Genomic DNA, 26,497 nt, shown 5'->3' on the forward strand with positions numbered 1-26,497 from the left:
AAAGAAAAAAACAATATATAATGTTCAGGTCTACCCAATCTAAAGAGCAATGTTATTGAAAATATAAAACCATGCAAGAAAAATAATATATTCACCAGCTTAGTCAATCAGAGACTCAGATTTTCATATTAATCTATAAATTATATATAATTTTAATGACAAACTGAATTTAGTAATTGGTTAATAAAATGCAAATGGTAAAGGATTAAGAAAAGCAAGAATGTATTGAGAAAGATGAACGAGATACATCGTCAGCAGAAAGAGAAGAAAAGCGGGCATATCCTAGGAGATGTTAAGACATTATAATGAAGAAAGTAATGAGTGAAACCCAGATACACTTGGTTTTTCTTGTCTTTTCTTTCTTTTTTTCTTTGTAATGCATGTGCCTGTCTTACGCTTTGATTGCTAAGGCTCCCATTTCAAAGAGGCATCCACTTTGGGGAAGGTTAGCTGGAATAAGCACAATGCCAGCCACAGGACCAGATAAAGGTCCGGGCTGCCTTCCCCTGTCCCCTGAGACTCTTTGTTTTCGAGATCTTAATTGATCCTGATAACTGATCATTTGGTCTTCTCTCTCTCCCTCTTTCTCAAACTCTTCTCTCTCTCTCTCTCTCTGTCTAACTCTTCTTGTTTTTTAAATTCCCACTCTTATGTTTTAAATTCATCGATAGAATGAGCCCCCAAATCCTTGGCACCCACCATCAACCCCAAAGCCCCCATCATTCTTTTTCTCTCTACCCTCCACCTCTCCCTGTGGCCCCACATGTGCTGTGTAATTTCCCAGACATGTGAGTAATAAACCTTCTTTCCAGAATTTGAGGGTTATTGCTGAAGAATGTCTTGCGATCCTATTAAGGATAGCAAGGGTCATCCAACCACAACATTGGTTATTGATAGGCTGAGTTCGGCATGAAACAATGAAGTACCCCTTAAATACAGTAGTACTGCAGAAATGGAGAGAGAGAAGGGAAGAACCAATTAAGAGGGCTTAAATAAAATTATTAGATATCTAAATCTATATATACACATAGGAACTTTACAGAAGACAAAGGCAGCATTTTTTTTTTATTTTTATTTTTTTATTAATGATAGTCACAGAGAGAGAGAGAGAGGCAGGCAGAGACACAGGCAGAGGGAGAAGCAGGCTCCATGCACCGGGAGCCCGACATGGGATTCGATCCCGGGTCTCCAGGATCGCGCCCTGGGCCAAAGGCAGGCACCAAACCGCTGCGCCACCCAGGGATCCCAAAGGCAGCATTTTTAACCGTTGTGGAGAGCGCAATCTAAAAAGTACATAGAAAGGGACCAGCATATTTTATATAATTGGGGTAGAAGAGGGTTTCATATAAAAGAGTATGGATTGGTATCATGAATGTATTCAAACATCCCACAAAACGAAATAAGCATCCCAAATAGGAAGCAAAATAATTAAGGATACAAGTAGGTCATTAACAGAAGAACATATGAACCATGTGTTCAAGCTATTAATGATCTTACACAAAAACGTAAGACAATAATAACATAAATGTCACCTGCATGCATCCCATTAGTCAAAAATAAAAACAAAATCTGGGAATGTCAATGGTTCAACACCCGAGTAGTTGCTGAAGATGTGTCATAAGAGCCTTCATATGTCGATGCTGAGATTATACTTTACCTCCGTGGTAAGCGGTGAGTCTTGACCCAATTTCGTGGGTTCTGGCACAAGGCTCCATACTGCCGGGTCAGGGGTAGATGCTTCATTTCCCATGGCCCGGGGAGCAGTAGGACCTTCATGTTTTCTCTGATTCCCTTAACCCCAAAGTCTCAAGAGAGGGACCTGGAGTGCTCCAGGTACATGGTCCGCATGCAGTGGGTTTGCTTCGCAGCAGAGAAATCTTAAACTGGGGAGTTCCAAAATTCTATAAAGGGCAGCAAGGAAGTTAGGTCGGACTTTGCCCCAGAGATTGTCCTTATAGTTAGCAAGTAAGATTGTCTTCCTCTATGTCCTGGTGGGATTCTATTTGCCACTGAGATCTGCTTACTAAATAATTAAATTTAAGACATTGTTCCATGTGTTCTCAGATCTTCACCATCTTCATTAGATCTTTTTTTGCCAAATGTTTTCTCCTTCATTAATTTGGCATTTTCTAATTTACCTGAACATTGGAGAACAAATGTATTTTTTGGATGTTCCATCCCATTTATGTAAATGACTCTTTATTTGGGGCCTATTTTTCAGCATCTCTTGTAACATTGTGAGTATATTGGTAGAAAACACCAGCATGCAGCTCAAAGCATTTTCTGCTCAAAGAAACAGGAATCCTATCAAAGCAAATACATCCATGCAAGGAGTGTAGCTCAAACGCTGACTGCTTTGGCTGATAGCACTTTTTTTCCTTTTACACAGAGATAAATCTCTAGTGAAATTATCTGTCCTTTCTTTCCTTCTCTATTTTTTAAACATATTAATCTCAACAATTTTGCAATCATTGTCAACTAACTCTAGTGTCTCAATAAGATGACAGGTTTTTGTTTCTCATCGGGGACATCGGAGAGACAGTACTGGGACACATGGTCTTGTTGCGTGATTTGTCTAGTAAGTTTTTTGTTAGATGTCACATGTGGCGTATAGACCTTGGAGAGTCTCTCACATGACAATGTGTTTGTCCAGGGAGTATTCACCATTTTCTGACACGCATTGCGGGGGGGGGGGGGGACGTGATTATTTTAATCCAATGAGAGCTGAACTAAATCAAAGTCGATTTGTAATTTTGTTCAGATTCTATCTCTGTCCCGTTGCTGGAACATAGTCCTCCAGGACTTTCAACTGGGAGCTTGCTTGCATCCTGGGCCCACCACCTTGGTCTCTAACTTTAACTACTATCAATTCAATACAAAGAGAAAGCAAAAAAAAAAAAAAAAAGCTTTTCTTTATCTTCCAGGGCTTTTCCACTTAGAGTTTTAGATTTCTGCTCAACTTTCAATTTAATTTCCAATTTAAACTTTCAATTTAGCAAGTGTCTTTAGGGAAAATCAGCCATGTGTTCAAGCCTCCTCAATTTCCAATTTGACTGCAGGCCCAAGAGACTTCTAAAAGTTCTAGTTTCTCTGTCCCAGGTTGGAATCCCATCCTCTTATTAGTTTCTCGTACAAGCAAATGGGTTGTAATCAGCAGCCCCCTGTTCATATATGTCCTCTCTCTGGAATCTTGTCCGTCCAGTCATCTTGCTCCAGGAGTTCTTGAACACCATTAAACAGATATTTTCTTGGAACGTTCAGGCTTTTCTCTGTGTTATCCCTAAGAGTATTTGGTCAGTCAAAAACCATTTTACCTAGACCTCCATTCTATAAGACAAGAACTGTTTGGCTCCAGTTTTGTTAAATTGTTGGGATATAAACTGGGCTCAGAAGAAAGGATGCTGTTCAGAAAAAACCTAATTATCATAGAGATGCTGGTTCCTTGGATATTCACCAAAATGCTGAGGATATTAGTTCCTTAGAATTTAATTAAAATTGGCTCAGAACACCATCCTATATACTGAGCAAAACCAAGATCCTTTGCAAAACTTCTGAAAGTTGGATTGGGTGCAACATTGTCACTCCCTGCCAGGTAACACCTCAACTGATGTTTCATATTTCTCAGGCTTTGGTTTGCCCTCTTACTCTCCCTTGCCAGCTATAGGCCTTCTTCCAAAATACTATGTGCTCAAAGCCCACACTTATTCCAAAAGTATGGATGAACAGAGTATGATGCAAAAACAGCCCAGTTTAGCAGATAACTGGAAGGAATAACAGATGAAAGACATTGTAGCCTAAAAATAGATTTCAGAGTCATTCTTCTAAATATTTGCTGGGCTAACTATGTGCAGCTAAATAAATTCGGCCTGCAGAAAGATCCTGAAAATCACCCCTAGAGCAGAGTGGTGTTGAGGTTCATAAGAAGGTATTTAAACACTGGCTCACATCTACTCACTACCCCCTCAGGATGTTGGAGAAATCGCTGGGGACGAGAGCTCAAAGAACTTCCCTAAGTGGAAGAGCAGAGGGTATTGCCAGGGCAGGTTGAAAGACAGAGCTGTTGGTGTGCATTGGAAAGCACTTACTATTAGAAAGTGAAAACCATTCTTAAATATCTAAAAAAAGACTTTTTGAGTGGACACATGAAAACACCGCCGCTTTAAAATTTCTGGTGAGATAAGAAAACTCAAAAGGACACCACTGAAAACTGAATTAATATGAAAGATGGAAGAAGAAGCAATACTGCCCAAGAGAACAGTGCTTTCCCCACACTCAAGAGCGTTGAGAGGTGGGATCCGAGTCCTCGGGCACCTCCTGCTGTTTTGAGTCCAGTGGCACTTTGCTTCCCCTCTCCTGGTTTCTATCACCTACCGAGTCTCAATCCCTTCCCTCTTTACACCAAATTCTTGGGAACCCTGATTCCATCCATACTCTGAACCATGACTAGAAAAAGTTAATGCCCTTAAGAGCAAATTGGTCAGCACCTCAGCCACCCTACACCCAGTACCCAACAGTCCTCAGCGAGACTGGATCCTTTTTTTTTTTTTTTTTTTTCTTAATGGCAGATGATTGTAGGATAACCAGCACCTCTCTAATCACAGCACTTGTCACACTGCGGGCTCTCTGTGCTTTGAAACTCTACAATCCAAGAACACGAGGACTTTCATCTGATTTACTAACCTGCTGTATTCCTAATCCCACTGTGATGTCTGACACAGAGGACCATTTTAAGTAAATATCTGTTAGGAAAAATAAGAGGGGGAAGTGGCGCAGAAGAGTGTTTTAGAGGTAGATCTGGAGATAGGCTGCCTCTGTTTAAAACGTGGTTTCTCTGCTGATTCTGTGTGAGACGACCACCAAGTCCTTATTCTCAGTGTATCTCGGTTTCCTCTTTCATAAAGTGGAGACATGGAGACAGTTATTACTGTTTCATGTTCATGAAGAGAGATCGAAATATAAAGAATTTGAAATCACATATGAAGGACTTCAAGACATAAAGGGCACATTGAAAGTAACTAAAAAATAAATATAGATGGAAAAAATAATATAAAATATCCAAATCACTCTGAGTAAAGAAATATTTAGGATTTAAAGTTTATATACATATATTTTATTATGTATTTATTATAATTTCATAATGTATAAGTTATATATAATAAAATCTCCAAGAAATTCTCGAACTTGGTGGAAAAGGAAATAATTTTACCAACTAAAATCCCCAAGAAATCCCCAAGAAATTCTAGAACTTGGTGGATAAGGAAATAATTTTACCAATTTCCAGACAATGGATTTAAAATGTAAAGAGAATAAATAGTCCCAAGGTACTCATTTGCAAAATTGCAAGCTGATAGTCAGTGGGTCTTCTTTAGTGACATTTGAAGAAAAGACCTATAATAAAATAATCCTCTTCCTATGATGATATCACTCATGTGACAATTAGGGAAGAGTACTTTAAGATGCTGAATGCATCAGAAAATATAAAAACTATCAATTATAGTAAAATTCCATGGATACAATATTTGGAGCTACAGCAGCCAAATGAAAATAAGATAAGAATCAATATCTGAAAAGGTAAAGACTATAAAATGAACAGTAATAGTTAAGCATCAAGTAGATATAATGATTCAAGTGTAGAGTTGATCACATGTCTGAGCAATAATGATAATATAGCAAGCTTGCTTCATAAATGTTTATGAAATGGATTTTGGATATTTTCAATAAGAATATACTCATTTATTGTATTTAATTTAAAAAATGATAAAAAGCACCTGAAATATGCAGAAACACACACACACATGCACACACACAGAGCTTTATTTCATTGCTTGGCATTTACACTGGCTGTCCAGGGTTCTACAGGAGACTCACACCATGTTACTATTCATGACCATTCTAACCGTCTCATCCTAGAAAGGACTTTTTTTTTTTTTTCTCTAAAAGAAATTCTGTAGTCAGCTCTTGTTGACACTGTGTTCCTCCTCCCACCTAACCTGGGAGGTGGCACACATTGTCTGCGGGGTGTCAGGCAGTGAGTGATCTAAGCTGTCCAGAATGTTAACAGTTAAAACACAAAGCTCCTGCTCTCAGGGGACTTGCCATCTAGTTGGGGAAACAAAGGTATTATGAAATGTAACCTGCACCTGAAGGCAGCGACACTTGAGTTAACTTTAAAGACATCACTAAAAGTCGTGTTGTTAAAAGAAGTGGAGCATGATTTGACTTTGAAGGATAGAATCCGTCCCGCTGGGTACAGTGGATCTGAGAATGTGTTTCAATCAGATGGGGGACTGAGACCGCATAGATGACGACGTCCGAAGAGTCTAACCAGGGAAACGGGACAAAGCAGAGACACAGGCATGTTGTATTCACTGCTGAGAACATACTAAGTATTAAACACTGTGCTATATTCTGTTTAAAAAAAATTATATTCTGACATTAATCATTTAGTTGTTCTAGTACCAAATTGTGGTGGATAGAAAATTTTGGACTCAACCAAAATCCTCAATATTCATCTTGAAAATCATGGCCCTTACCTATTAAATACTTTGATTTGGAAAATAACCACGTGAAGGATGTCTCTTTTTTTTTTCTTTTTACAACATAGACGGTGAAATATATATTGTTTGTTGACCTTACTTATCATTAACATATCAATAAGATATATTTAAAATTAAAACGAGTTCAGAAGATAATTGTGAGTCACAACATTTAAAAATTATATCACTCTCAAGGGAAAAAGGCATGAACTACTTCCTGATGAAAATGAATTTTTTCCTCTGACCACCTAATCTTTTACAAAAATTTATGTATTTATTTTAGAGAGAGAGCGTGGTGGGGAGGAGAAGCAGAAGGGGAGAAAGAGAGAGAGAATCTCAAGTAGACTCCCCGCCAAGGGCAGAGCCTGACACGGGTCTCGATCTCAGGACTCTAAGATCATGATCTGACCCAAAATCAAGAGTGGGACACTTCACCAACTGAGCCACCGGGTTGCCCCCAGCCACCTAATCTTTAAACTGTAGTAGATAAACTTCATTTTAGCCTCCATCGTTTAATTCTAACTTCTTAACCGATATAGATATTTTGGTTACCTGTATCGATAGCAAATGAGCTATAGCCATAATGTCACAAAGTCCTTGAGTACAAGCGTACACCAGGGTTCTGTGCACACAATAACTTTGTTCATTCATTTTGTAATATAAAAGTGTAATCTAATCCCCCAATATAAAATTATCATTAGCCTTCCAGGTAAATCTGTTCTGCTTCATGGTCTTTATGCTGCCTCTTGAGGGACTAGGTTTTATCTGATGCACAGAGATTTGCCAGCCTAATTCCTAGGCTTAATTCTAATTGTCAAGTGCATTTGTAAATCTTGCAGATTTTACTAGGGGAAGAGATCATTTATAACTATCTGTATACTTGTATTTCTGTTTGTTTTCAGGGCTCTAAATCACATTTAATATGACTTTCAAATTGGAAAATCCTTATAATGTTGTCGATAATTTGCTTTCAGACATCTCCTACTCGTGTCTGTCTCTCAGATTTCTTCTTTAGATATGCATCTCACTGGGTGTTATTCTATATGTTGGCAAATTGAACACCAATAAAAAATAAATTTAAAAAAATATATGCATTTCCCACTTTTGCAGATAATCCCATTCTTTAAAAATGAATGTGTCCAAATACCACGTTTTTAAATGCAGGAACTTCACTGAAAATTATCATTTTAATCAGTTAAACAAAAGAATCTGTAGACTATCCTATTCACCTTGTTGCAGCTTATTGAAGATTTTGTTTTTTCTTTATATTTATAAATATATTTATATATTATATTTACTACCTCATATTATTTCTTTGTAATATTCATTCGTGCTTCTAAAAATGAAAGTCATATTATTTGTAAGTGGTTTTATGATTTTTAGCAAAATACTTAAAAGGCAATGCTGGAAAATACTGTTTTTCCTTGTGGCTATTTGCGTTTGGTGAAAGGACATCTAAGTTTACAGTGAGTTTAAGATAAGGAGTATTTTTAAATTTGACTGTGTTTAAAAGCCTTTAAAAAGTGTCTTTGGGGAGACTTTTCTTTCAGGTATCATAGTCCATTGGTAGTGAAATTCAGTTACTTAGTTGATGATCTCAAAACCACTAGAGATTGTCTGTATATTTTGTAGTTCTTTGGCATTATCAGATTTGTAGTAGTCAATACTCCCACAGTTTATTTTTGTCCTTCAAATGAGAACTCACAGCTGGTGTGGTAATGCGCTTAATTTCTCTACAGAGTATAACCATTTAGAATTCTGTTTTTATCCACAGGGCTTCAAGGGACCATTTAGCAGTTTCTCCCATTCCTAAATAAAATAACACACACACAGTCTGAACTGAGACTATAGTTACAAATGACCCCTCAAAGGGGCTCAGTCAATTAAGTGGTTGCCTTGGGCTCAGGTCATGATCTCTGGGTCCTGGGATTGAGTCCCAAGAGCACCACGAGTTTCTCCCTCTCGCTCTCCGCCTCCCCTCACACCCACATGCTCTCTATCTCGAATGAATAAATAAAACCTTTAAAATATAATAAAAACCAAAACAAAAGAAACAAACAAAAAATCAGGTGACTCCTCAAACATCCTTTCCTGGACGTGGGAGCAGCTGTGCCCTGCTCGGTCACTTCCCTGCACTCTGGTGAGGCTGAGACTCGCTGTTTGGTTCTCCTCGGCATCTCTTTTCCCTCCCAGTCAAATCTCTGTCCTCCTTCCTAACATGTGGGCTGTCACACCTGAGAGACTCACACTGCCCTTTATGAGAAGAGCAAGACTCAAAACATGACTAGTGAGAAGGCAAATATTTCACCTGCCATCTTGACCCTAAAATGGGGACGTGTGACTTGCAAGTTTAGTGGCCCTTTTGCTCTAGATAAGAAAATATTCTTTTGTTTTCTTCATATCTCTGTTGATTTTTTTTTCTTTTTTACCCCTATATATTTTTCCTGATGTATCTGTGGACCTCATGGCCTCTTCCTTTTTTGTACTCCTACTCATGGTGACAACAAAAGGTCAGCTCACTCATATTCCCTAAGCAGAAACATAAAAGTAGAAAGAATAAAAATATGACTAATTGTACCAATCCATGTGTTTTTACTTTGGTTTCTGTTTGTGAAAATGTGAATTATTCTCTGCCTTAATGTTTCAAAGGACGTAATGACTCCAGTAGGAGTCACATACTCCACCCTCTGCCCTCAGACAGGGGAAATGTTAAGCAACTTCATAAATAGGATTATGTGTTCACTTTTTAAAGTCAAGGATTTATCCTTACAATTTTCTTCAGCATTTATAAATTTAGTGATTCCAAATATAATATCTTCTACTTTGAGTCATCCATTCCGTACTAAAAATGGTATTATTTATTAAAGGTATGTGGTAAATAATGAACAGAGGGTTTCTCTTATAGATCACACAGTATTTAAAAAAAAATTGTAAATTTACTCTTATCCCTACCTCTACATTATTATTTTGAATTTTAGGTTGGATTCCTATTTAAAAGCTCCCCCCTTTTTTTTTTTTTTCATCACCTCCACTGTTATTAGCACTTATGCAAATTCTTATGTGTTATTCATGAGCAGATTTGCTGATATTCTTCAAGATTCATATTTTTGCCTGAGATGTATTTATATTCATTTTTAAGTCTCTGATACATAGTCTTGTATATTCAGGGAGACATAATTAATGGCAAAGAGGAATTGAGCAGTTTCAAACGTGCTTTCAAAATGTTGATAATAGATGGTAGCTTCTTTTTGGGAAAGATGCTTTCCTACTGTGAGTGGAAGATGAGGACTCAAAAGAAAATGGCAAAAGAAATTCAGAATAGCTACTGCCTGACATCTGATAAAGAATGGATATTAATAGATTGATTACTCATCTCCTTTGAGAGCACAGTCTAAGTTTCTCTACATACTTGGTGGAGCCAATTGAGGTGGTTATAACTATTTTACATATATATGTATATTTAGTTTTTTTTTTTTTTAATGAATCGGAAAGCAGAAACCTTAAACATTGGTTGGTTGTGTTTATCTGGGATTTAAAGATTATCAAGATGGAGTGTGGCAGATGGTCAAAGGGATGACATTCCAGGGTGCAAACTCAGAACATAATGACATGTTGGATCATTCATTTGTAATTTGGCAGAAATGCAAGCGAGGCCAGGAGGCTGTTTATAAACTTAAATAAACAGAATCAGAGTCTGAAAATTGATATTAGGGCATTTCGAAGATAAAAGAAGGGGAAGTCAAGAAGCAAGAGAGAAGGAATGAACGGTTAGTAGAGAGCATGAGGAGATAATGCCGCTCAACTGTTACAGGTTATAAAGGTTCATTTTCATTTTAATATTTTAATACATGTCAACATAATAAGGAAAACTGTAACAGAAGACAAGTTCCTGCTGAGCATAGTTCAAATCATTATTTATCAAGTGCCTATTATGTGAGAGGAGCTTTACAGGGGAGCAAAAGAGCATTGTTTCATGCATGGGCTCCAATAATAGTTAAATTATGAGTAGATCTTATTGCTGCTGGAAGAGCAGAAAATAAATGAAAACAATATGAAGCCATGCATATTTATCTGTCTGGTGAAATTAAGTTTCTCTTTCCAGGCTTTCTCTTCAGAAAAATTAAAAAAAAAAAAAAAAGCTTAGTTCAATTAGAAATCCACATCTGGGGATCTCAAATACTTGTGGTGTTGTGATGGATTTGGAAATATTATTTTAATAGTCTGTTGGCCATGCTCGAGATAAAGCATATCTTTATACCTACATCATCAAACAAAGAACCCTATGAAGTGTCAGGGAGTGTTTAGGTGTCTAATGATTTAGGAGTTTTGAAAAACACAGTTTTAATGTTTTCCAGGGTATAAGGCAATTTTGGACTTTAATATAGGATTTGTTTCTGCCCCAGGGAGTATTTTAAAAGCATCCCTTATTTTAACCTAAATTGGATACAAGGATACAAGTAGCACAGAGATTAGAATCTTTCAAGGTCTTGCAAAATATTAAGCAAAAAAGAGTACACCACATATATTTTTTTTTAAAAAAAGAGTACACCTGTGGGGTTCAGTCGATTAAGTGTTAGACTCTCGATTTTGGCTCAGGTTATGATCTCAAGCCCTGGATCAGGCTCCAAAATCAATGCAGAGTCCCCCTCCCTCTGCCCCTTTCCAGGCTGTCTAAATAAATAAATAAATAATGCATTAGAAAATATATTTGTTTTAGAAAATATTAAAAAAAATAAGACACGTACTGTAGTTTCAGAACTAGTGTGCAACTCTCATTGTACTATCATATTCTATAGCCTTCTGTCCCTGTAGAAGCATGGAGGTTACAAGTGCACCTATCTCTTCAACAATATCTTTTACTGTAAATATTTTTATGAATTATTAATCAGCTATAAATCCTTAGAGTTCTTACAGCTCCAAAATGAATTTTTTCATATTATAATTGCTTTTCAAAGGACTCCAAATCTCACTTCTTTCACTATTTTAAAAGTGTCCACATGAGTCAGAACTTACATATCTGCACAGCAGTCTCCCTACCTCCTCCTGTATGTGCTCATACCTTTTAAGAAAAAGAAAAAGAACACTTTGCCATCTGTTTTGAAAGATTAAACTATATTCAAGGCTATTTCCAAATTATGCTGAAGACATAGTTGCTGGAAATATTATGAATATATTGTTTATATTGATTATATTCAGAAAGATATGAATTACTAAGAGGGTTTCCCAATTTTTCAAGCCATTTTCTGAGACCCTTTGGTTCCCTGAATCCATATGGGACATGTAGAATTTTCACACTGTTGCTTCAAAGACTATTCATGTGACATATTTTTCTAAAGTTTTTCTCATCCCTAAGTCTTCTAAAACACCCCATTGGGGGTAAAATAGCACTTTCAAGGTACTAGACCCAAAATTATGCACGTATTCAAGTGCAGTCTTCTCAATAAAGAGGTTCATAGACACTCCATACCTCTACTGAATGATTCCAAACATTCCAAAATGTTTTACATTTTGTTGTTGTTGTTGTTGTTTTGTTTTATTTTTACCTACATATGACCTTATTCCTGCATTCAAAGATACTTATTGCAAAATAATCGCTGTTACTCAAGATCTCTCCTATATGATATTTTTACCATCCCATATGCATCTGTGTTTCACATCATTTTAGTTTAAGGTCTTTGTGCTAGCCACTCAATATCTTTTTGAATCCTAACGAAATATACTTGCTTGGCTTCCAAGAGTTCTATGAGTTTCTGTCTCCATCCAAACTATTGAGAATTAGAATTAAGAACCAAACTTGAGTACACATTAGTAGAGACTATCCTTTATTTGGTGTTGGTGCTTTAGCACTTTTCATTCACAGATATTCCATCCTACAATAGCTGCCCTTTATTCAGTTCATATTAAATTTTTATCCACTTGGAAGTCAAGATTTTTTATAATACTTGGTTTATACTTTTTTAATTATACTTCAAGTTTAGAGATTTGTTGTTTCTCTTGACACCTAATTTCGTAGTTTCAACAAGACAAAGTCTGTTCTCTTTTATAAGTAAATTTGTATGTGCAGACACACATATATATGTATATGTATGTATATAAATATATCTTCTTGTCTCTTTCATTTTAGTTCACAGTTTTCTTGTTCAAGTTCAGTGAGCATTCAGTCAAGTACATTTTTTGCAGTTCCGGTTAGGTACACAATATCCCTTTTCAGGAACTCATTATTCTGCTCTGCTAAATCTTTCTAGGTAGGAAGCTCTTTACTTTCTGAATCTTCTTTTCAAAAGTCAAAACTTCAACTGGAAAGAAAAAGAATATTTTTATGTTTCTGTGTCTCAGAGCTTCCTATTTAAGAACTTACGGTGTACTAGAAACATTTTCTGGCTTTCTCCTTGTTTCTGATTATGTTTCTGATTGCATTTCCAATAATTATTCTGAAAGAGAGTATGCCTCCACATTAAGAATGCAAAGTGTACATGAGGTCAGAACCACAAAAGGAGTCCACACCTACCGTTACATGTTATGTCATTCTACAAATTATTAATCACGTTTTTTGAAATCAAGGACAAGTGTCTTATGTCTCTTCTTCAGATGCCAGCAGTGAAATTCTCAAACGTGTTTGGCCTGTGAAAACTTAGGTCATACCTTTTCCTGAGACTAGAGAGTTGAGCATGTAGGCAAGTTTACATTAATCATGATGTGACAACTTAGAGCCAAGAGATGTACTTCCTCAAAGTGCAGGTTTCTGGGAGAGTGCTTGTGACTGTTGTAGGTTTACAAACACATAATGGAATTTCTGTTCTTTTCTTTCTCTATTCTCAACTTGCTTCAGAATAGACAATTAAAAAAAAAAAGGATAGACAATTGATACATTTTTTTTTTTTTCTTTTCTACCAGGTAAGAAAACCTTTTGTAATTTCTCCTTAGGTTTTTTATGCTCTGTAACAACCCTTCAATTATATGTATAGGAGTACCTATATAAACCTATGTGTATGGGTGTATATGATTATAAATACATATATGCAATCCATGTGTCTTATTACCTATATTACATTGACTATTTGAAAATTTTATTACCTTTCTATTGCATTAATTTGGCAATGCAAAATCAAGAAAGCATAGCTGTAGAGTATTGTATCATGGGTATCTTAAACATACTCATATGTAATAGAATTCCAATTTTCAGAAGAAAAATATTGATGTGGTAAAAGAATCCCTAAATGTAATTGTTTGATGAATCACTTTTTAGTGAAAAGTAATTAACTCATAGGTGTAGGTGCAGGTTAAGCTCTGGAAGCAGACTCTGAACTGGAGTTTAGAGGGCAGGTTGTTTACTGAAGAGTGTGCTTGGGACCAACACCTGCGGGGCAGTGGGAGGAAGAAGGTTGAGCAGTGAGAAATTGAGCCGTTATGCAAATGTCATGCCTCACAGCTGACCCAGTAGTAAAGCTCTGGAACTAAACCTCCCATTCACTGTGTCTACATTCAGGAGAAAAGGCTCCACCTTTATAACCTTGGAGCAATGAGTCATTGATGATGTGCTGCTCCAGAAGGATGCAACACAGGGCCAGGTGATAATCTACAGCTAGGGCAACTAGTTATTCCATGCAGGGATTCTGCATAGCACATCTAAGTGTAAACCAGGAGGGTCTTTTGACCAATATACTTGCTGGGAATGAGGAATAACGATGCTAAGATAACCATATACTGTGTGTACTTGAAAACATTAGTATAATTGGAGATGAATAGGTAAAAAGGCAGCACGACACTGTAGTTTTGAGCAGGGTTCTAGAGTGGATTGAGGTTGTATCTTTATTATTCACTAGCTCTGTGACTTTGGGCAACTTATACTCTGGGTCTCAGGTTATTTTGTAATTATTATTTATAGTAAAAATGATTTTTCCTAAAAAAATAGAAATTTAATGTATTTGCCCTTATACGGTTGTGTGGTTGGATCAAAATCTATAGCCCACACATTGATCATGCAGGCAATTAATGTAATGTACGGCATTTTAAAAGTACATAAAAAATAGAATTAACTATTTTTTTTCATCAGTAACTTTTCATGGTGTGCCTACTATAACAAGAACACTTCAAATCACAACGAAGTCTGAAAAAAATTATCAATTGATCTGGTCTCTCCATAAATTTGTCATCTCTACCAATGGCCCTTGAGCTTTTTTGTACATTAACGTCACCTGAATAGTTTGCTAATAATACAGATGTCTGTTCCTATTGCTTACCTTGAGTCACCAGGTTTGGGGTGGGGACCACTATCTCATCTTAAAGTTTGGGACCTATTCATTGGCTTGAAGCCATCTGTATTCTCTTAAATCTTTTCACGATTACGTCCAGGTCCAAAATGTTGACTGCTTCTTCACTCCTCTGTTTTTCACTCTCCCCCTTCTCTTCTAGTTCGGGCTCAATTAATTTTTCCAAGTCAGTATCTCGATTTTCGGAACATATGTTCGTCTCTCTTTATGATAACCCCTTCATGTTCCTGTGTTCATTTCATAAACTAGAAGTTAAAAAAAAAAATCACACATACCCATTTTATCCATTAAAGGAAATGTGCATCTTGAATGGCGGCCTTACTAAGTACATTTTGTTTTGCTTATGTCTGTCATAGATAACACAGCCAGCATTCTGACAAGGCGGAGGAGATTTAGTCGAACTATTCAGGATGTGTATTATCTCCCCATTATGATCTCTGATGGTGGAATCCCCTCTCTCAGCAGCAGCAGCACCCTCACCGTCAGGGTTTGTGCATGCGAGAGAGATGGGCGTGTGCGGACCTGCCATGCAGAAGCGTTCCTGTCCTCGGCTGGCTTGAGTACAGGGGCCTTAATCGCTATTCTGCTGTGTGTTGTCATTCTCCTAGGTAAGTCGCCCTCACTCCTAATGTCGTATGATGGTGATTCTGAATGCACCCTCCGAGAGCCATCAGTGCAATGGGAAGAGAGAGAGCAAGAAAGTCGTGTTGGCTTAAAAACCAGGCATGCAAAATTTGGACCACAAAACATAGCTGCACAGACTTCCTTTTAAGTAGCTTTCTCAATAGCACAGCTATCTAGAAATAACTTGATTCAACTGAGAGCAAGAGTTGAAATATGAGAAGGAAGGATATGGCTATGACAGAAATCTTTTGGCAAAAGCTCTGTTTCAGAAAGAATTGATATTCAAAATTCTAAATACCATATTAAAGGGGCTCTTATCATTTATTGCAAAGAACATGAGAGATATCATTCTAAAATAAATCTAAACACCAGATAAAAATTGATTTCTTGCAGAAATTTCTCCTCTTGACAATATTATTTAATCATCAATGTTAGCTGAATTTTAAAGTACTAAGTCTAAATTTTGGCCTTAGACATGTTAAATTTTATTGTTTCATAAAATGTTTTACTTGAGATTTGCACTATATTTCATTTTAATAAGAAAGAAGATACTTTCTCCGATTATTTATCAGCATTTTCATAGTCTAAGTCTCATCATGACCACATTTGAAGCTATGACTATTAACTCTTAGAACTACTATTTCAACGAGATCACAAATTCAGATTTTTCTCTAACAAGAGAAGTAGATGTAAGGAATCTTTTCTGTTTCATTGATCAAAGTAGGTACATATTTATTTTCTAACATGTCCCCTCCCCTCTTCCCTTCTCTTAGCATCCTTCTCTTTTGCTCATTTCTCAGTACTTTTCACACATGGGGGAAAAAGACAAACAAAGCAAACAAACAAACAAAAGCTATATGCTTTGTTGAGAAAGACTACTTTGCAAGAAATGTTGCTTGTTTTGTTCCTGAGGTAACAGAAAAATCACCGGTACAGAAGGAGTGGAGAGCAAGGTAGAATGAGGCTCAGAAGTGGGATGGTTATTTAGGCAGCGGTGAGACAGTTTGGGGCTTCATTGCACATGGTAGATGGTGGGCCTTGTTCTAGGATATAAAAAGATGCTTAAGGCAAGAAAGTCCCATCATAAGATTTGTATTTTGAAAAAATATGACTATAAATGAAGCAGAGAACTAGTCTCATGATGGAGAGAGAGCCCATAAGCCATGCAAGGAGGGCAGCAGTTCAGTTGTCTTACTCAGCACAGTTTGTACTAGCGTAGTTAGAGCAGAGGTGACGAAGAGTAGAAAATATCAAGATGTCTTCGAGGAAATAAAAAGTGATCTTGGATAATATGATGCAGATCCCTGGATGAAAGCTTTTTTATCAAACTTTTAACACACTGTTTATAGGAAGTCCCTGAGATTCCATTTGAAAGCTACAACATTGATAATTTCATGTCAGTGAACAAATATCCAATGTTGATGATGTGCTGTTTCTTTCTTAGAACGAGTTTCTAAGGGCTAAAAATAAAACAGCTGGAAAAAAAAAATCGTGGATAAGTTAGGTATTGTTTGAGTTAGCACAATTTCAAAGAGGATTTTTCATCTCTTGCTGAATGTGGGCCCTGATCCTCACTGAGCTGGAGGCACCATGGTGCCCTTTGTTGAGATCACTACAGCAGGGAAATATGAAGAGAGGGATCATAAAGTAGGCTGAAGTGTGAGGAGTTTCAGCTTGGTTACGGTGTCAAGAAGGATGCCAAGCAGGACAGAGCAAAGGGGAAATCAGAGAAGGAGGGTTGAGGAATGTATAAGGTCATCAAAGTCAAAGGAAGAAAAGTATATCAAAGAGGACAGAGCATTCAACAGTGTCAAAAGTGCTCTGAGGTTAAATAGATTGTGTGTCTAAATGTACCAGTGTCTCCCGGGTCGCTCAGGGGGTTAAGCATCTACCTTCAGCTCAGGTCGTGATCCCAGGATCCTGGGATTGAGCCCCCCCTTCGGCTCCCTGCTCAGCTGGGAGTCTGCTTCTCCCTCGCTCTCTGCCCCTCCCCCCACTCATGGGTTCTCTCTCTCTCTCTCAAATAAATGATCTTTTTAAAAATTAAAAAAAAAATAAGTGTACCACTTACATTTAGCAAAGTGGAGCATGGAGATTGAGTGCCCCACCACTGACAGTATTTCACTGTGGTAGAGTCATACAGTACATGTGAGGTGAAGGAAACCAGGAAAATTAAATAAAATCTCTAGATTTTACTTATTGATATATTGATTGTTTACAACTGTCATTTGCTTAAGACATTTATGAATTATGTCTTTTTCTGTTTGAAAATGAGAACAAAAAACTCACAGACGAAACAAAAATGCTAAATAAAACAGGTACAAACATTGATCCCTCCAGGGTTCCTAACCTAAACTGCAAAGAATAGATCCCTGTGACATCGTATAAGTTCTTCCAAAATCCTGACTTTGAAAGATAGTTTATTTGGAGGAGTCACTCATCTCTGGCTTTTGTTTTCATCTATCACCATAAAACCATTATTGTATATTAAGGTAAAGGCTTAAAAAGTCAATTGAAAAATCTTAAGATACAGGTACATTTAAGGTATATCATGCCAAATCACATTTTATTATTTCATGAAACAATACTTCCCTTTAATTGATTTTATCAAAATCTCATTTCTCCTTTAGGGTAAATGAGGGAGCACTCTAAATTTTATCCTCTCCCTTAGATAATGAAGCAAAGGTGCTATTTAATATGTTTACTCTTTCAATTTTTATTGAAACTCAAACGCGTTTTTACAGATTTATCCAAAGGCTGCAGAATCATTTCATAAGTTTGGGTTTAAACAGTCATTCTTTATAATGTAATTTTTATTTATTGTGTCATTGTAAGAATTTTTATTGTTATTCAGAAGATACCTAGCCACAGACTCAGAATATAGTCATGTGTGATTTTTAAGATAGTTTATTAATGTGCAAGCTCATAATTTTCAAGGAAAATAACACCTGAGGTAGCAAAACTTTATTTTAGAAACTTTTCATAATTCTGAAGTAACATTAAAAACCAACGGCTAGGGGATCCCTGGGTGGCTCAGTGGTTTAGCACCTGCCTTTGGCTCAGGGCGTGATCCTGGAGTCCCAGGATCGAGTCCCGCATCAGGCTCCCGGCATGGAGCCTGCTTCTCCCTCTGCCTGTGTCTCTGCCTCTCTCTCTCTCTCTATGTCTATCATGAATAAATAAATAAAATCTTAAAAAAAAAAAAACAACGGCTAAAGAAATTGTGAAAGCAATACTTTAATATTGAAAAATCTTCTAATTATCAGTTGTTTGTAGAAATGACTTGTATAAACCCAGCCCTAGTTTTACTGCTAATTAACTGTATGATCTCAGGCCACTTGCACAGTCCCTTGTTTCTAATTACAAATCTATAAATAAAGTATCAACTAGAGAAGAACCTTAGAGTCACCTGTAAAATTTTGTGGTGCTTATTTATGTTTTATTATAGGATATATATATATATATTTCAATATCTTACAGTATGGTCAGACTCCATCTGTTATCTTCTGTTATCAGAAATTGGTGCTCGAAAACCAATGTGCCCCACTTTGAATGGTACAGGTGCACATTGTGAGTCAGGTTATGATTTATCAGGATTTCCTTTTTAAGATCCCTTTTTGATAGGATGAATGGGAGAGAATTTTGGGTGAACCTTCACCATGCAATCAGAATTTCATTCTGGAGGAGGGATAACTGGAGTTCTCTTTCCCTTCCAAGATCTGACATTTCTTTCCTAACTTCATCCCATCACTTATGAGACAATAAACCATTGAGTCAGGCTCTGACTCAGACCTGTCCCCTGTGCTTCAGTCCACACATCACATATAAACAGGTGACTTGGATGGGTCCACCACCTGGATTGTTCCTGCTCTTGCATATCATTCCTGATAAATGTTGATTGGGGTGGATTTGATGTGAGGAGAGTGAAGGACTAGGAGCAAAGGTGGAATCGATGAGGAGATGAGTACCAACCTGTTTGTCAGCGGAGCTTCCTGATGGGGCATCCTTTGGTTTGAAAAAATACATTTCAACAAGAAGTGCCATTAACTGGTAGAAACAAAAGCACTACAGGAGCTAAAAAAAGTAATCTCCCTGACGGGGCCACCTCATTTCTGCCAAACCTAGTACCAATATATGATGGCATAAAAAAAGAATAAAGTTATATTTTTTAATAAAAGTATATCTGCTATGAAAAGTATTTTGGGGAAATACTTTGGGTCAGTATATGATGTATTTGAATGCAAGCTTTATGACAGTTCAAGTTCTGAAAACTCAAAACCCCTTAGAGCTCCAAGTGCTTTGGAATTGTGGATGGAAAAATGAATAAATGAATGAGTGAATGATATGAGAAAGGAAACATACAAATGTTTCCCCAAATTTGAATTCTTTCATGAAGAAAATAAATGGGTAGCACTCAATAAATTCATTTTAAGTTTTTTAAATGAAACGAATAAAATGGATTTAAAATCCTAACCAAACTCAAAGAGAAGAAAGAGAAATATACTAACCAAGAATAAAATAGTCATAAGAATAAAATCCACCCCAATTGTTAGTTTAATATTTGAATCCAGATTATATAAAATTTCAAAATACTGAAAATCTTGTATAATTTTGAACAAAGGGATAAGCACCATATCTCATTTATTTTGCAATGCCACGACTCTGTCAAATTACCTTTTCCCAGGTGACCCACTTTAAGAACACGTACCTTGTTTCACGTGTATGGGTTGGTAGACCGCGGGTGGGGGAGAGGTGAGTCATTTGAATATATTCATTTGGCTGCTATTTTTTTTTAATTTAATTCTAAAATCCATGTGTGTAATTGTTATCTTCATTCTCTAAAATATATTTGATTTGGGGATTTTTTTGGCAAACATTTAGCTTGGTTTTCAAACATTAAAAATGTTATCAAGCAAAATTAGGCATTTGGTACTATTAATGACCATAAGCTGACTTAAAACTATATATATTTTTTTAAATTTAAAACTATATTTAAATATTATTTTCCTAGTGTGGCTATGCCACATCCTCACTTTTACAGAGATTATTCTTTTGTTAGAACACGTAAGAATTGTTTACCGAGTATCTACCGTGTGCCATCTGCTCCAGAAACATCTATTGAACAAACATGAATGTAAAGCAATTCACTGGAAACGCACCTTATTATCTGTGTTTCCACATTCTTCTGAGTTTTTTTTTTTAAATTACCTTTGACTAAAGGGACCATATGTTCATATTTGCCCTGATATTCTGCAGTAATTGTAAATAAAATCCCCTTTCACTCTTAAAAGTTTCTCAGATTATATGGTTAATTATATGTTGATTCTTATATTAAATAGATATAGAATAAATCTAGAAATCCTTGGTCACTAGCAAATGACTCTTTATGCCTAGGCAAGAGAGAGATGTAAAACCTCAAGGTTTAAACTTTACTAGTATCTATATTTTGAATTGAAATATATCAGGAATTTTTTTAATTTGGAAAAATAAGCAAATATAAGCTATCATAATAGTAAAACACAGCTTTATCCTCTATATTTCATTAGACAAATATAACACTGATATTGGTGAAGAATGCAAATTACCTCCTTATTCTAATAGTATTGAACACATTCTCCCTATTAGGCATGAACAGAAATTCCCTTGAGATCAACAACCAACCATTTTAACATGAAAAATGACTTGATTTATTGACAAAAGTAAGACATTGTATCAGTAAGTATATTATCAGTAAGGTTGCCAGATAAAATACAGTATACAGAAATAAATAGATAAGATACAATATAGAAGTATTAATTTCAGGTAAAAATACATGTCTATAGGTATATATCTGTGTGTATATAGGGCATAGGTATGCCACATGCTATCTGTATAAAATCTGTTTCTAGGGCAGCCCGGGAGGCTCAGTGGTTTAGCACTGCCTTCAGCCCAGGGTGTGATCCTGGAGACCTGGGATCGAGTCCCACGTCGGGCTCCCTGCATGGAGCCTGCTTCTCCCTCTGTCTGTGTCTATGTCAATCTCTCTCTCTCTCTCTCTCTGTCTCTCATGAACAAGTAAATAAAAAATCTTTTTAAAAAATCTGTTTCTATATATGTATATTTATGTATGTTATACATATGTATACTTTATATGCACACCTTATATACATGCCATTTGAATGTACTTCTTTGATTATATTATAAAGAATGTTTAAAATAGCAATGCACCTGAGAACTGCTGTCATAAAACCTGGAATATCAGCCGACCAAGAACATTCTGTAGAGCTGAAGTGAAGGATATTGGGTCTAATAGCACAAAGTAGAAGTGATGTAATTCTTTCTATTTAGTAATGGCTTAGTATCATCAAATAGAAAGATTTGAAAATACTGAGAAACAGACAAACCAAAGTGCCCAAGATCCATTAACATCATTTCATCTAATGGTTGTGACATTACCGGTAATAATCCACATGCCCAACTCAGTTCCTTGTTCCACATTTTTTAAATAACAAAATGGAATATGATAATGGAGCTAGGTCACCTCTGGTGTGAGAAGTCAGAGATGACAGTCTAAGGTCTTCCATCTGCCATTTGTGTGATCTTAGACTTGGATCTTAGTTATTCATCTAACCTCTGAGCCTCAGTTTCCTTGAGAAAACCTGTACGTTGCTGTGAGGATTAAATCAGGAAGTTATGTAATTGGTAGCCTAAAAAATTCCTATAGGTACAAAAAAAAAAAAAAATAACATCTTGTGCAGCGTGATAGTTATATGCAATTATTAATGCCTGCTAATATTATTCTAAATGATAATGGGCGCAAGAGACCAACCGTGCAAAATACTCCTGCTTTGTTTTCCTACAAAGCATCAAAAGTCAAGTGTTTAAGGGAGGGGCTCCTCCTTCCTATTTCACAGAAACTTGAAATGCCCGTCCTCTAGTGTGTCCATCTAGGATCCACACATAGAACAACACACCATTATTCTTCCAGACCAAATTGGCTACTGAGGTCCTATCATTGCTTCCTTTGGTGTGAGGACTGGATGATAGACCTCGGTGAGCCAGGAATCCTGAATGCATGAGCCTGACCAATGAGAATATTCTGTTTTTCTAGAGAAGATCAGTGATTCCCAAGGCCTTGTAGAGGTCACCCTTTTTTCACATTCTTTGAGATTAAAAATAGTAATAATGATAATAATCTTCCACTGTTATCCAGAGGGTGCAGAGCTCAGGCTTGAGTGAGGATGCGAGGCCCAGTGGAACCTAGTGGCTGATGTCAAGTCTCCAGGAACCTCCTTCCTTGTTTCTAACTCTCCATCCTCTTTCCATTTCCCTTCAGCGATTGTCGTGCTTTTTATCACCCTGAGGCGCAGCAAAAAAGAGCCCCTGATCATTTCTGAAGAGGATGTGCGGGAGAACGTGGTGACCTACGATGACGAGGGGGGTGGTGAGGAGGACACCGAGGCCTTCGACATCACGGCCTTGAGGAATCCGTCTGCAGCTGAGGAGCTCAAGTATAGGAGAGATATCAGACCCGAGGTGAAACTCACCCCCAGACACCAGACACTGTCCACTCTGGAAAGTATAGATGTCCAGGAATTCATTAAGCAGAAACTGGTGGAAGCTGACCTGGACCCCAGCGTCCCCCCTTATGACTCTCTTCAGACTTATGCCTATGAGGGCCAGAGATCTGAGGCCGGGTCCATCAGCTCGCTGGACTCGGCCACCACGCAATCAGACCAGGATTATCACTACCTTGGAGACTGGGGACCCGAATTTAAAAAGTTAGCCGAACTCTATGGAGAAATAGAATCCGAAAGAACAACTTAGGGGGTTAGTTCATGCGACCTTCTAGAATTGGCTTCCTGAGCAACTGGAGCTCTGGAAACCTCAGCAGTGGCAAGGAAGGAGCGTGGACACACAGTGCTTGGAACTGAGCAAGCTGTACACAGCTACTGTGGAAACAAGTGCCCTTTTCATGATGGAAACTGGGTGATTTAATGGGAAGACAGTCAAATTAAAAAAAAAAAAAAGAAAAAGAAAAATACAGAGAAAAAGCTATTGTTCCTTGTGTATATTTTCAGTTGCTCAATAAAGTCTGTGGTACTGTTCAATTAAGAATACCTGAATTAAGCCAAACGATGATACGCGTTTCAATAGTTTGTGATTTCTTTTCCAAAGCAAAGCCAAACCGAAAGATTCGAAATTGCTTACGACTAGGGGCAGTACACTGCGACAGGAAACTTGTGCGGGTGATCGGGACCTCTTTTTTCCACTTCTTGGTGTGGACCCTTAAGACCCACAGTCTGTAATCATGACAGATCTTATTAGCGTTGTCTTGTGTTCAAATGACATGGGGTATCTCCAGGATACCGGGTCTGGCCATCATGGACTTGTACGTATCATTTTCCTTTGCCCTCCCCACTTCTTTTCTCCATACAAAACTGATGGAGCATGGGGATTTGCTGCTTGCACTATAATGTATGCAATTTCTGTGCACCACGTGTGCACTGCTCTGAAGCACGGAGACTACCATCTCTGTCCTGCCTGCCCTCCTTTATTTTAACAAAAGAAACCTCCCCCCGCTCCAGCCCCAACCCTTTTTTAATGGATAGAATGAATGGTTTAAGTAAGATATACTCAGATAATCAGATATGTCAGGGAAAGATTTAATTAAAAAAAAAATAGTCACAAACCTTATACTGTATAAAATGTGGGACTACTCAATGATCTGTTCCATTCCATTCCTGGTGGTCCATGGACATCAGCAGTTTTCATCATCCCAAGACCTAAGATGAGTTTTCGGAGGTTTTGCTGGTTGGTTTATACCTCGGTCTAACTTGCTTGTTTATAAAATACGAGTAGTCATCGAAAATATGTACCTCACGTGAGAACAACATCATCTGAGAAGATTAGACTCCAGTTTACTTAAATCTTGTAGACTTTGGATTGTTTTACCTTTAGTCCTTACCCAGGTTCAGGTGGTCCCTATCTCACTGACTGCTTGGCCCTTATCTGTTTGGGATCTGTAGGAAAATGTATAAAACTGAAGCCAAAAACAAAACAAAACAAAACAAAAAAAAAAAAATGAAAACAGAGATTCACATTTAGTATCCTCGGAAATGTGCCTCAAACTCTCTGAGCTTCAGGGCCCCAAATCACAAAATAGAGATGGTGAGACTTCCCGCCCATCTCATAGGGTTGTGTGAGGATCAAGAAGCATCTGTAAAAATGCTTTGCCAACTGCAAAGTGCTCTGTTATGTAAAGGCTTGCAGACACTATCTAATTTTCTAATTCTGTTAGCTTACAAATAATATAGTTACATACATTTTGAATAAAACATATTATCATGAGAGAATTTCATAAAATCTTCAACAGTGTAGCAACTGCTAACTAAACATAATACACAAGTTTAATTACTTTGATATTTTCCCAAATAAACCAATTTTCTTCAAATTTCTTGGATTTTTTGCCCTAAAATGTTTAGATAACATTTCACTGTTACCGCTATTAGCCCTAAAATAAGTATAATGGTCCTATTCTCCAAAAATTACCATATTTATGCATTTCAGATAGATTGGAATTTTGAAACCCATAAATGAAGAATCATCTCAAGGAGGAACTTTTCCTTTGTTCTTCGAATTTATCATAATCAAGTGTCCTCAAAAATTACATTGCATTTTTCTGTCTGATTCTACCTATTTGCAAAATTTGAAATTTTGCCTTTGTTTGCAACTGCCCTGTGCTATCATGTTTCAGTTTTGAGGTATGGGAAGTAAGGAAGCTTAACTTGAATAATTCTCAATGTGTGTTCTAAGCCTGAGGAATAAAATTTAATTTACGTTTTTTACAACATTTTAGCTTTCCTGATGCTGCTTTATCATTTTTTAAATCATAATGGTGTGCATTGCCGTATAAAGCTGTATCAGAAGAAACACTCAGGGGCCCTGGGGAATAACCCCTGGAGACACATACTCTGATTATACTAATGTTGGACCACATTCACCCTGAAAGAAAGGTACATTAAGCCTTTGGAGAACCAACACGGATTCTGGTGTTACGACTCTCCTATACAAAGAGGAATGGGAAGGTCAGGTTTGAGAACTCCATGACATCAGCCTTTGGATTTAGATTTCCAATAAACTATTCACAGCCTTTATTTTATTTTGCTTTGTTCTGTTTTGTTTGGTTTGTGTTCTTAATATTCACCTGCTAACTTTACAGATGAGGATTTGAGAGCTAAAAATGTATGTGTACATTTAACCATTGACATAAAAGCCAAAGTCCTCTGCATGGTTTTGAGTACCAAAATATTTCCCTGATTATGTGACAAAAGCACCTCAGATTCATCTAATTTTAATGACATATTATGATGATAATGGATTGCTTTTAAACCCCTAATGTTAAATATAATATGGAGGCAAAATGGAGCTTCTGTAGTCCTGAAATATTATGTTTCTGTGTTGATTTATCCTAGAATTTTGTTAATGAAAGCTTTCCAAGTGTTATATTTTATATGAACTCTGAAATGAGGCAATTATATCATTATTATAAATATGGATTAAATCTCTCTTTTTTTAATTCTGCTTCTTTGAGTCAAGAAAAAAATGATATTTAAATGTTCCGAAACAGATTTGAGTCATATTAACACTTAATATCTTGCTTTAAAAACTCCAGTTTGTCAGTGTCAGAAGAAAATTCTCAGACTTTAGTGGGCAAAGAGTTTGCTTATAAACTCTGAGTATTCAGTAGCCACAGATAATTAGCTGTGGGATCATATGTGATTCCATATAGAATAAGCTATGGAAATCACTCATGTCTCAACACATTTTTGTAAGCCTTAGCTGATGTTTATAGATCTAAATAAAATATAACTCTGAAATCAACTTATTTCTAATAAAATAATTTCCTACAGACAGACCCTATACAAAATGGTGGCTACTAATTAGAGGAAATATGAAAAATTATGATAATTTTTTATCCAAGGTTTTTTTTTATGAGAATTTATAAATTCCAAGAATTCTTTGTGCAAACACTGGGAAATTAGTAGATCTTGCAGAAATCATTCAAGATGTATCATCAGAAAATCT

At 36.7% G+C, this 26,497-nt stretch overlaps 1 protein-coding gene across 9 annotated transcripts in view; it reads left to right on the top strand.

Annotated features, from left to right (window-relative positions):
• CDH18 (cadherin 18) overlaps positions 1-26,289 on the top strand; it is a 1,025,306-nt gene extending 999,017 nt beyond the window's left edge. For 7 of the 9 annotated variants that reach the window (XM_038535420.1, XM_038535419.1, XM_038535425.1 and 4 more), the window contains 2 exons: positions 15,163-15,414; positions 22,746-26,289. In XM_038535420.1, coding sequence (XP_038391348.1) covers positions 15,163-15,414; positions 22,746-23,236 — 743 coding nt within the window. In that variant the 3' untranslated portion in view covers positions 23,237-26,289. The remainder of the gene's footprint in view (positions 1-15,162; positions 15,415-22,745) is intronic. The other 2 variants (XM_038535427.1, XM_038535428.1) reach the window with 2 other exon arrangements.
• The last annotated feature ends 208 nt before the right edge of the window (positions 26,290-26,497 follow it).

The sequence above is a fragment of the Canis lupus genome, chromosome 4 (genome assembly GCF_011100685.1).
Source record: "Canis lupus familiaris isolate Mischka breed German Shepherd chromosome 4, alternate assembly UU_Cfam_GSD_1.0, whole genome shotgun sequence".
Classification (NCBI taxonomy): Eukaryota; Metazoa; Chordata; class Mammalia; order Carnivora; family Canidae; genus Canis; species Canis lupus.